This window comes from Macrobrachium rosenbergii, chromosome 12 (genome assembly GCF_040412425.1).
Source record: "Macrobrachium rosenbergii isolate ZJJX-2024 chromosome 12, ASM4041242v1, whole genome shotgun sequence".
Classification (NCBI taxonomy): Eukaryota; Metazoa; Arthropoda; class Malacostraca; order Decapoda; family Palaemonidae; genus Macrobrachium; species Macrobrachium rosenbergii.
Window position 1 is genome coordinate 102,250,990 of NC_089752.1, and position 13,115 is coordinate 102,264,104.

The 13,115-nt window shown below is 43.2% G+C and overlaps 1 protein-coding gene across 1 annotated transcript in view; it reads right to left on the reverse strand.

The window, feature by feature from the left end:
• The window catches only part of LOC136844161 (uncharacterized), a 340,577-nt gene that overhangs the window by 169,352 nt on the left and 158,110 nt on the right, over positions 1-13,115 (reverse strand). The window contains exon 12 of the mRNA XM_067113178.1: positions 5,113-5,248. Coding sequence (XP_066969279.1) covers positions 5,113-5,248 — 136 coding nt within the window. The remainder of the gene's footprint in view (positions 1-5,112; positions 5,249-13,115) is intronic.

Genomic DNA, 13,115 nt, shown 5'->3' on the forward strand with positions numbered 1-13,115 from the left:
CAGAAGAAGAGCGCCTAGAAGGAGAGGAGCACTTTGTCCACTGGAGAACGCGATCCGGAGAGAAGAGCCTACAAGCTGACTGGCGCCTGACAGAAGAAGAAGCTCGAACGGAAGAGGAGCCCTTGCTGGGAGAGGGGCCTAACAGACGAAAGGGAGGCTGAGAGGAACTTCTACGAGGTGAAGAACGAGGCAGAGCGTTGACTGTGGAGAAAGTATCTCCAACAGGAGAAGACCGACGGCGACGATGGCGCGAGCGCCTGGTGGAGAGGCGCTATTCGGAGACGAAGAGCGCCGAGGAGAGAAGCGCCTACCAGGAGAGGAGCTACCAGGAGAAGAGCGCCTAACAGGAGAGAGCGCCTCTCAAGGAGAGGCGCCTACCAGGAGAGGAGAGCCTGGACGGAGAGGGCGCCTGCAAGGAGAGGAGCGCCTACCAGGAGGAGAGCCTGAAGGAGAGGAGCGCCTGCTGCTGGAGGGGCGCTTAACAGGAGAAGAACGTCACAGAAGACGACTTGCTGGGAGAAGAGAGTCTCTTGGAGGACTTGATCGGAAGAGAGGCATCCTTCCCGACGAAGAGGAGCTCTTTGATAAAGAGCCAGCAAGAGCAGCGATAGTTGAGCCTGGAGGCCTACCAGGATCTGCTTGGTGGACTCCTGAGCACCAGAAGAAGAGGAGGAAGATCTTCGAGTTCTCTTCTTAGAAACAGGAGAGCCTTCAGGGAAGCGCTCAGGCTAGAGTCCAAACGCGTCTCCTCTAGGAGCCTTCCAAGTCCTCTTCAAAGGACGCGACTCCTCAGCCGAACTCCAACCACGTTTAGGAGACGACGAAGCAGAAGATGAGAAACACTTTTTCAAGATCCCTTTTCTACGGCGATCCAAGGCAGCCTGGGACGCGTCAACAGGACGCTGCGAAGGGACGCCTGACCGTTGGGAGCGCTCTTCATCCCCCTTGCGGCTGTCGACATTCCTCCTCCACTGGGTCTGGGAGTTTGGAAGAGGTCTAGGCCTAGGAGCGATGCGGAGCCGGTCAGACGCCCCTCCACTACACTGGGGACACTGCACAAATCACTATCACTTCTCACTTTCTTTTCTCCATCGCGCGCATCTGCAATTGCATCTTGCGGATCGTAGCCTTCATAGCAGCCATCTCCGAGGACGAATCCACAGGTTCGACGAAGGGGTGAAGGAGCTGAAACAACTGGAGTGATAGGAGAATCTGGAAGAGTGTTAGGTTCTAAATCTACCTCCTTGAAAGAGACCTACTAGCGCTTCTAGAAGAAGCCTTCCTAACTCTGTCCTTCTCCAACTTGCTTACATAAGAGTTCAAAACCTTCCATTCCAGTTCAGTGAGATTCTCACATTCAACACACGTGTTCTCAAAAGAGCATTCATTCTCCCTACACCTCGAACACACAGAATGAGGATCTCACCAAGCTTTCGGTAGTCTCACCTTACAATCAGACCTAACACACACAAGAAACACAGGTGCAATACTCTGATCAGACATTCTTTAAGAAAATACCAAAGCCAAAATCAAAAACAGTCCACAAAAGCGTATGCCAAGCCAAAGATCCAATACGTCACCAAAGGTCAGTCCAAAATAATCCTCAGCAAGCGAAAAATGAAAGTCTAAGCAGAAGGAACCAACAACAGATGTTGCCGAACCAGCGACAGAGAAAATCTGACATGAAAACGGGAATGGTTCCTATTCCCGCCACCCAGCGGCGGGTATGGTAGATCACCTGACCTACCTGTCGCGTGTGCCGCGAAATTTGAATTTCTGTCGGGAACGTCGGAGACTATAGCTAAGTATATATCTGACGGGTAAGTTGCATGTACAAAACTAGAAAATCATAGAGTGCTCCTCATAGGATCTGCATAAGAGTTTTGGCTACAACAGGGAACATTATTCTAGAGGACTCTGGAAGCATTCTAATAGAAACTTCCAGCATAGTAGTAGAGGTTAAGATATTAAGGAGGTTTAGCCTAGCATGAAATTCCATCAGGGCTGTCCCTTCTGAGATTGTTTCCCAGTTACAACAAAATTCTGAAAATCTGCCTTCACATGATTAATAGTTTTAAAAGTGAAGGGAGAGAAGGTTGGGGCTGCCAGGTGAGCATATTGGGTCTTATCTGAAATGGAGGTTGAACTCTATTTTCCGTTAACATTTTAAAGGGTTTCTTCTACAGCCTTCAAAGTTATATTTGTAAAGTGACACTCTATATAAGGAAACGCTGCTCTGTCCCGAAATTCTACATGTTCAACTTCAATCATCGTTTTCCTCTCATTAATACAGTATTTACCATCAGGAGAAAAAATATAGAATGAGGCTTCATGCCAAGGTTATCAGTATCATCAGGGGCAGTTACTGAAGCCCCTGCTATCTTACTGATCTGATTCCTTGTTTAGAATCATGAATAACTTCTCTGATGTAGTGACGTTCCATAGCTAGGATATCTTTGATACTGTTCATAATTTCCTCACAGAAGTCAGCAAATGTAGCAAGTAATATTTCCCTACTTGGGGTCCTTGCATGAACTGATTGTGCCCTGGCAGTCATACTGTGACTGTCTGGAGACAAAAGAGCCGAAGTCCTGGATGCTTCATTACACCCCTCAGAATATACAGATGCTTCAATTGGGGTTAGGTGGATCCTATTACGATCCTCTTCAGTATCTGATTACTGCATGGGATTCCTTCAGAGGTATCTCTCTCACATGCAGTGGAAGGCTGTGTCCCTGGTCCTTCCAGGTTCAGTAGGGTAGTTTCCTTGGCATTATCCACTTCATGTCTGATAGAAGGGGCATCTCTCCCAAGTAAAGACTCCTCTTCTCCATTGGAGGAATTGACCTGGGAGGTACAAGGAACCACTGTTTTCAGGTATTGGCCCAACATGGGTTCTGGTTGGAGAGGGAGGGAAAAATACTCTGCCGGAGTTCTGCCAGAAAGATCTAGTCTCCCCCTTCCGTACCCTTACCAAAACCTAGGGTCCAGCAAGACAGCTTAAAATGAGGTATTCTTCTTTGAAACTTGTTGCCAGGAGCATGTTACAAATTTCACACGTCTGTTGACCAACCATATTTCCCTTTATCCTTGCAAGGGATATGATGACGGAAAGCAGTATGGGCCGTACCCACTGGTGAAAAGCAGACCGAGCAATTGCTGTGGTACATGTAATTTGTTGGTTTTTGCATAACAGCAGCCATGTAGTGATAAAGGATTAAGTATTTATTAAAAACTACTTGATACTAACTATCTATAACCACTGAATAAGTGTGTAGTAATAATGTTATGACAATGGTTATCCATAAGGTAGTACAGTAGCAAATATTACCAAGTTCACAGTTACTATCATTCTTAAATGTATTAATCATGAGTGTTAGATGTGCTAATTATTTGTAATAACTTAGATAGCACAACTAACATGAATAGGTTAACATGGAAACAAATATGTAGCCTACTGTCGTAAACTGTTAGTCATTATAACAATGGGTTCCTCTGTTTAAGAGAAATTACTACATCATTTTGCTTTAAAAGTAAATTCTTAATTGTTATGCCACTTAATTACATCAAAACTAACTGTATACTGTAAATCTAATTTACAAACATGATTTGTTTACAGAGTCTTAGGCTACCCACAAGCCACAGGTAAAACTATAGACCATGTAAGATAGTACTGCAAAAAAAATATTTTACCATGGGAAAAATATTTTTTAGAAAAGGGTGGGTGCATATAATTTAAGTATAATTCCAATCCCCATTATATGATAATGCAAAATTCTAATAATCATGAACGAAAACAGGCATCACAATCGTTTTATTGGTGACGTTGCCATTGGAGGAGCAAATACTTGCTAGAAGTAGTTCCGTGAAGGAAACCTTCGAATGATCTGATTAACATTCCCCGATAGTTATACTAAATGGGGAACATTATCACAAAAAAGTATAGTTCAGTATTTAAGTACTATGATCAACTAATTGGTTTTACTTAACACCAGGTTTTGGAAGCTGAACTTGATCGAAGCCAATTGTGGCTTTACTTAGCCCATATGAACAGTTAGGCTACTGACAATTAAAAGGGAAGTAGCCTAGCATATCTACTAAGTAGCCCAAATAACTGCTAAGCTTGATTCATATACCCAATAAACTTTAACACCTTGTTTTAAAAGTATTACTTCAATATAATTAAACCTTGCTTGTCAGCTAACAAAAAGCATAGCGTAAACATCCAAACCCGACCTATTCTTGCCTTGTAGGAGCCGCCGGCTCTCTGCTTCAGCTAAATAAACCCCCAGTTACAAAAATTTTAAAATAAAACTCTTCACTGGGACTTATCACTACGTACTTAACTTGCTTCGGAATTTGGTTCTTCCATGATGGCCAAAATTTCATCTTTGGATCACTTGTATGCGCACAAACCATAGTTGTGTGCTTTTCTTAGCATAGACCACGAAATAAAATGAGAGTTGGTCTTGTGTGGTGCGCATGGTCTACAATATTGAACAACACAGTGTGCCGTCGCCACATCTGCAGGTTGGGAATAGGAATGGAACCTTGGCAGCCGATGTAGACAAGAGAAAGAGCTCTCTTGTCTTGAGTCCTATACTCCATCAGTGTCACTGCGCACTATACTTGGCCATGGCCAAAAAGAAGAGAATTATCTGAAGTTGGCTGATCTATCTTATGGAACCCCTCAAGGGACGATGAGTGTAACTCCTTTGAGGACGAACAGAGGCTACGCTATTAAAAAAGTGGATTATAAATGAAGGCAAAGAGTGACAAAATAGGACCCTGAAAAGGACTTGTTTTCAATGATAAACAAAAGCAAAATGAATGATTGTAGCTGAAGAAGTGGGAATATACAGCCCAGTAGGAGGGCCCCTTATCCTACTAATTTTACAAATGGATTCCTCCACAAATCCAGGATGGCCTGTCCATTGATTTAAGAAGTAATGAATATCAGTAAAGCAATGGTTTGCAATTTTACACAAACAATTATTCATTACAACACTAAAAGGCAGCAACAATGACTGGATAAAGCATTTCTCATGCTAAGAACAATTTACTCTGGACCACTTAATTCTTCTGTAAAAGCAACACCCTTTAAATGTTTACCTGCTCAGTACAAAAATATCTAATGACATTTGCATGCTGATCACTTTCTCTGAGAAGATCAACCTCACGGTCTGCTATGGAAAAACAACCAGGAAGAACCCGTTTTACTGCAACACAACGACCATCGAAAGTACCTCTGTGGAGACAGGAATAGAATAACTGAAATATGTTATAACTGAATTACTTCACAGACTATGGAAAACTCCAATCTCTATTACATATTGGTGAGTCCCACAAGTCTCGGTCTCAATATGTGGTTATGTAATCTTGTTAAGGGGGAGGTATAGCTAATGGGGTAAAAAATTATAAAAATCTATTGTGAATTAAGGGCTGAAACTTACATATAAATACTACAAGCTGTTGTTGTTTTTTGGAATGAGTATAAATGTCCTGAATTATGATGCCATATAGTCTTGATGTCACAACATTCTATTTACTATTTTCGTTGTACCAGCTTCAATATTTGGTCAATATAAATGCTATATATTGTGGCCACGTTATTATGCAAGCCCAAATGATGTTATAAAATATTCAGTTTCAGTGAATTTGTATTATTTTCTTTTTATATTTGGAAATATCTGAATGTGACCACGCAATTACCTAAGCAATGTCAACAGAATGCCACAGTTTCAATAAAAATAGAGCACATGTTGGATTTTATGATTGTGCGAAAATAACTACTGATATTGGCCTGTAAAGTTTAGAGGGATTTGATGGGGCTGGGTACGAAGTGAAATCTCAGAGCAATATGCTCTCCCTTTCTCTTTCTTAACGCAACTGAAGTCTCATTTACTGTGTAACTGCCTGGTTCCTACAGTAGTCACCATAGCAACCAGAGTTGCCAAAAGTGGTGACTCCATACAGGTAATCACTTATTTTTACCAGGTAAAATTAGCATTATGGTTGAGTAAATAGAGACAGTTTTTGCCACGCAGTTGGCTAGCTGAACCATGCACCCTTGGTACCCCTAGGGGCTCCAACAGCCCACACACTGGTATGTGGTGTTTGCCATGTGTCGTAATGGATTCTTGAATGCTTTAGGAAGAATTCTAGCTGTTTTCTAAAATTTTAAGTTTTTTTTTTACCCTAAAGTAGCTACGTTACCCCCTTAAAATGACAAATTTCTAACTAATTTGCATTTTCCTAACATACAAACCTGAGGTCTTAACATAGGGATAACTTTCGGTGAAGCTGGAAAGTTGGGCTGTTAAACTTTGGCAAGGTGGTTATGGTAACAGTTACCTAAGGTAGGAGAGGGAGTACCACCCACCCAACCAGTATGCATTCAATCTTTTCAGTTTACCTTTTGGCCTGGGTAAAAGAATGAGGGTTGGTAAGAGGCGGGTCTTTTATGTAAAGACTTCAGGTTTGTATGTTAGGAAAAATACAAATTAATTAAAAATTTGTCATTTGTTCCTACACAAATACAAACTCTTGGTCTTTACATATGGAGACTCACTATTGGAGAAAGGATTCCAAGTAATTCTCTGAACTGACTCACCTGGTATTCTCTTCCTGGTCATGAAAGAGCAAAGGAAGGATACATACCTCTGATCTATTGAACAAGGGATGTTCAACTGACAGACTTCTGGGCACTTTGAATAAAAGGAAAGTATGAAAGCCCTTGATTTGAAAGGTACAGATAAACCCAAAATGTTGAAGATTATGTAGCTAAAAATAACCAAGTGGCTTGCCCATAATCAGTCCTTCTCTCTCCTTGCTAAAGAGAAGGTAGGAAATGCATCTATAAATCCAAACAAAACTGGATTATTGATAGGATACTCAGTCATGCACATCACCTGCATGCACGCCAGTCCAGCTCGTGATGGCTTGTTCACTCTTCCTCTGTCCACTGAAAGAGGACAGAAAACAGGAGGAAGGTAGAAGGCCAGTCCCACCACACCTCCCTGTAGCCACACCTCTTAAGCGAGATGCAACCTGTCCTTAAGAGCTGGGTAAACTATGTGACTTACTGAGCATCCACCAAGGATCCAAGGAAAAGGAGTCCATGGGCCCATGGGCAATGACCCAAGATAAATGGATAAGAATGTAAACTGCACAATTGTATTCTATCCTAGTACCAGATCGACAGGTTCTTCCTGAATGCCATAAACTGATGGATGACTGTGACCCCTGGAGATGTTGCCTCAAACATACTGATGACCACCTGGAAATTGCAGGGTACATTCGGAAGGTCATTCCCTAGGCAGAGAAATGATTCCTTTGCCTATGGTCAACACTCCAAGGTAAGAGGATATGAATGTAATTTCACAAATACATTCTATCCTAGTACTTGAACTACATTCCTTTCTGAATGTGACAGACATGTGGATGACTTTGCCTTCTAGAGATCTTATCCGAAACGTACTGATGTCCAGTAGGAAGTTTCATGGTACACTCTGTTGATCAGTTCCCTAGCTAGAGAAAGGATCCCTTTGCCAATGTTTCTTGGGGGCATCTCAAAGCTAACAATCTAGTCGTTAGCTCTGGGTTGAAAGACTAACTTATGGGGTTAACACAGAAGTCATACTATCTTTGGTGCCACAGGATCATTGAAGGAAAATTATTAATCTAACTGATCACCTTCTAATATGTAGAACAAGCAGATCAGAACAGAGCCAACAACAGGAATCGAGAGAAGAAAGAGTATGATCAATCTTCTTTCGAGCTTGAGCAAGAACCGAAAGTCAAGATCAACCGTCCTATCCCTTGATTTCATCGAAAGTGCTGACATTTCATCCATCTCTCTTTTGATTCCTTGTTGGTCATTGTACTGTCCAAGTACTACCACTGTCACAGACCTGACATGGAAGGACACTAAGACCTTCGGAAACCACGTTAGTATCGTGATGTCATCATTATCAAATTGAGGATTGTAAGTAGCAATTACTGCCTATATCTCCCACTCCTCACAGGAGTAATGTAACAGCACGAGGACCAAGGAAATGGGCTCCAGACACCCTTCCTTGATTGAAAATAAGTTTTTAGAACTTAGTCTCCAGATCAGTTGATAGATATATCCGTTCAGACAAGAAACGAAGGTATCTACCTATACATGTCTGATATCACCCCTTTCCCCTTCAGCCAGAAAGAGGAAAGGTATGCCACTGAAAGATACATTTGTGTAAAAAACAAAATGTTATATCAGTTGGAACACTTCAGTCACGTGTATTCTATAGGTCCAACATCTGACAGGTCTTATCTTCTTACCTATCTTGGTAGAGAAGAAAGCATCTAGAAAAGAAAGATATCAGTGTCTCGATCAAGGCCACTGTCCTTATCAGTAAGATCTCATCGATGCAGGAAGTGAAAGTGGTTTAGCATAGCTAAGAATCATCATTCAAAATTCCACGAACATAAAAGTTCTTCTTGAATATTATGGAGGAGATCAGTCCTCTAAAGACAAGTGCTCTTGTACATGTATGCATGTTATTGGTATTAAAACCAATCTGGCAGTAAAAACTGATAAGGGAAAGTAGGCATGATCAATCAATTCACACTGCCAAAGAAGTGGAACTCCTGTACCCATGCATGGGTATAGACTCCAATGATGGAACTTGTCTGACAAACATCCCTCATCCTGGAATGTGTCTGATTGATGACTGTGTTGAGCATGCTACTGCAAGCCCATTCATCTGCACTGTATACAGAGAAGATGATAGAATAACCCCAGGGGATGTCTTATGATAAGATGACCTATGCAGATACGTGCTAAATACTCTACTGTCAACCTGTGCACTGTCAACGGACTTCACACCGTCGACAGAGATGTCCTAGTACAGTCAATGGAATGTGCATCGTCAACAGAGGTGACATCTTATGAGGAGATCCTCTATGTTGACCTAAGTTCAGTATGCTACTCAAAAGAGGAGTTGCCCTATGATGATAGGACGCCCCCCTCTTTTGCTTGACTAAGGAACCACCATGGTGCTGTTCCTGAGCAACGTTACATAAAGCTTAAAGACTGATCTTAATGCTTGTAGGCACAAGAAGAACTAGGATATTGAGATGCGAAACAGTCCGGTTAGACTAGGATAGATAAGGGTAGGCTAAGATGGGAATTGTACCCAACCTAACCTAACCCAATCCCAAACTCTTAAAGAACGAGAAAATCATCTCCTTTCAGAAGTCATGAACCCGAAGAACATGCTCCGGAGTATTGAAGAGCAAGTTTGATAAAGACAGGTTTGAACTAGGTAGGCTAGGCTAAGAACTCAACTACTTAGGCTAGGCTAATTAAGCCACCAAACCTAATCCCACTAAGTTCTTGAGGAACAGGATATATTTCCTCATCTGCCCTTAGCCAAAAAAATCCAGAGGTGTTCTTGAATCCTTTCTTGAGCTTAGAAGAGCTTCAACAGCAGCAGGAGCAATCACAGGTGGGGATTTAATCTTCAGAATCATTATATGAACATTTTTGAACTTACAAATGAGATCAGTAACCATTTCATAAGAAGAAAGAAAATCTTATTTTTCAAATCCTCCATTTCCTATGGTGAAGGCAAACCCCATAAGGAAAAGAGAGAGAGAGAGAGAGAGGTCCTGATTGGAAACAGAGGACCTCTTCTCACACGAAGGACTCCCATCGTTCCCGGCCCTGACGAGTCACGTCCTTGGAATCTTGAAGAGTTTTGCCCGTGGATGTGTTTAGAGTCGCATCCCTGGACAGATTTGATGTTGTTACCATGGACGAGGGTAAATGGACATGCATCAGCCCTTGAGTTGAAGAGGCATGTCCGCGGCCGTGGAAAGTCAACTATCACAGAAGAGCAAGAAAATGAACCTCACAAAGAGTGAAGAGTTCAAATCAACTGGAGGAGAACCAAGGTTGAATTCCCCTCCACGGACCAGGCGATACCTGAGGCCTGTCATCTTCCTTCCGAAATTGTACATGATGAGAAGAAAAAGAAGGGACCACCTAGATTTCTTCTGAGTACTTGACAGACACAAGCAAGAGAATGATGGGAAGCACAGATCTTCCACGGTAGTAGAAATGTGTGGAAAAGTCAGACCAAGTACTTGTACAGGCCAGTCAAGTCCATGTACTTGACATCAGGGTCACAGTCACGTAAGTACACATGATTTCCGTGGAAACACGAACGTGTGTAGAAAAGACTCGAACACGTGTGTAGAAAAGTCTCGACCACATGTGTCCAGGATATTCCAGACCTCATGCTCAACCAGTAGCGTCTCGGTCAGGTATGTAATCTGAAGAAGAAACCGTTCCCACACCCTTCCTTACGAAGGACTCGTACAGACATACGTTCCTTCATCCCCAATATCACATCCGCAGCCGAGTGATGAGGACTCTCTAGAAAAACATCAACAGGAATCTTGAAGAAGATCAAAGGGAGGAGTTCTGAAAGGATAGTGACTAACGTCATTGACACCAAACAGGCCCCGGGTGGAAACACGTCCATGGATGTGCAGAATCCCTGAAGTACATCAAAGGAAAATGCATCATTTCTTTGGCTAGACACCCTTGAACACAGGAAGACGAACGTCAAACCTGGTCATGTTCATGGATATCTGGAACTATAGTAACTAAGTCACAAACGTGCGAGCGTGAAAGCAACAAAGCCCATACTGGAAACACACCCCCAAACGTCCAAAATCTCCCACGTCATTCCAGCCTGAAAGTGCATCAACTCTCTGGCTGGAATGTCTGTTAGAATCTCTACAGCTGCTTCTATCTTTAACCATATCGTCAGAATTGTCAGCCCGGAGTTCCAAAGAAAACCGAGTTCCTGCTCAAGATGAACCCCCAACCAAAGCCGAACACTCAAGACAAGCACGCTCTGAGTCCTGGATTTCCAAAGAAACCAAAGAACTCGGAAGGAGCTAATGAGTCACTCAGAGTACAAATGTCGGTTGCTCCCTCTACCCGAGTGTCCGTAGAAACACAGGCGGAGGAGCTACTAGTTCGGGGAATATTCCCACAACTAGTATCGGTGATACAGGTTACCTTTTCAACTTGCCGTATCCAAGGAAAACTGTGCACCTGGTGCTCTGAGTTGCATGGTCTCAGAGAGACACCCACATCTGTAGACAAGGGAGAGCACCGAAAGAAGAAGGCAAAAGATGATCCTGGCGAAAGGATTCTCTTTTTGACTTCCACTGCAACCAGAGGGCCTCACCACTGTACATGTACAGGGAGTCCCCGGTTACTAGTGGGGGTTCCGTTCCGACGGCATGACGATAAGCAAAAATCGCAGATTTTTCAAGTGCTTTTTCTGTGATTTTCGGCACTTATTGGCGCCAATACACGATTATTGGTGCCGATAACTGGAAATTGGCACATATCGGCACCGAAAATTGCTGATTTTTGTCACTAGACAAGTGCCGAAAACCAGATTGCCGATAACCAAGACCGCTGATAACCAGGAACTGTCTGTACATGTGAAGAAACAGCAAAGAGTTCCCAAAAACCCCAACGTCTGAGATAGTGGAAGACGGGTCATACTTCTCTTAAAATGCCGAGTCAATCGATCTAAGAACTAGCCATGATGTCACAATCCCATCCATGATGTCACTGAGGAGACGACTTTACAAAAGCAGAAATTACTACATGTAAGAGTGGGTTTAATCATATTCGAATAAAATTGTGATTATCATCAAGTTTATTTGATACATATGATAAAAGGGCAACCAAAGTGAAGGGCCTCAGATGACAAAACATCAGAAGGGAGGTGAGAGGGGACAGAAGCAGGCGAAGGATACATCGGAGAAGCAGTCCATCTAAGTTGGTACCCCTGAATGATGACATAAACTGCACATCTGAGCCTGGAAAAGAAGAACAAAATGGTGTTGCCCCCACCAATCCAGGAGGAGAAAAAGCCCTAGAAGTCACCACGTGGATGGGGCTCCCAGACTCTGCAAGGAACACACTGCCGTCAGAACTGGCTGGGTTCCAAACTTCCACCACCAAACCATCAAGTTGGCAACACTGGGGAGAGAGAAGAGAATGCACAGGGCTCCCAGGATCTGAGGGGAACACATTGCCATTCGACTTTAAGGCGAGCAGCAGGGTTGACAACTGTCATGCAAGAAGACAGGGCAGTTCAGAGGCAAAATAAGTTGTGAACTGTAGGGCCTGAAAAGAAACATATAATATGCCTTCCCCCTCAGGAAGAGAAGAAACCTCCCACCCTGAGAGAAAGGAAAAGAAATATATCTGAATCTAAGGGGAAGGGAATGATCCGTACGACTCACACACTGCCCTCCCCCAAGATGGGAAAGAGACAAGACGGTACATTCTGACTGGTCCTGAGCATGTAGTCGGGACCAAAGCATTCGTAGAATTTGCGCAATTAACCTTTGTGTTGAGTGAGTGGAGGAAAACTTGCTATGTTAAGTAAGACAATCCTTGCATGAAACCCACGGCTGCAACACAAACCCGTAATTCTCGATCGTCTCGATCTACACAAAATCTCCCACGTCATTCCAGCCTGAAAGTGCATCAACTCTCTGGCTGGAATGTCTGTTAGAATCTCTACAGCTGCTTCTATCTTTAACCATATCGTCAGAATTGTCAGCCCTGAGTTCCAAAGAAAACCGAGTTCCTGCTCAAGATGAACCCCCAACCAAAGCCGAACACTCAAAACAAGCACGCTCTGAGTCCTGGATTTCCAAAGAAACCAAAGAACTCGGAAGGAGCTAATGAGTCACTCAGAGTACAAATGTCGGTTGCCCCTACCCGAAAGTGTCCGTAGAAACACAGGCGGAGGAGCTACTAGTTCGGGGAATATTCCCACAACTAGTATCAGTGATACAGGTTACCTTTTCAACTTGCCGTATCCAAGGAAAACTGTGCACCTGGTGCTCTGAGTTGCATGGTCTCAGAGAGACACCCACATCTGTAGACAAGGGAGAGCACCGAAAGAAGAAGGCAAAGATGATCCTGGCGAAAGGATTCTCTTTTTTGACTTCCACTGCAACCAGAGGGCCTCACCAGTGTACATGTACAGGGAGTCCCCAGTTACTAGTGGGGGTTCCGTTCCGAC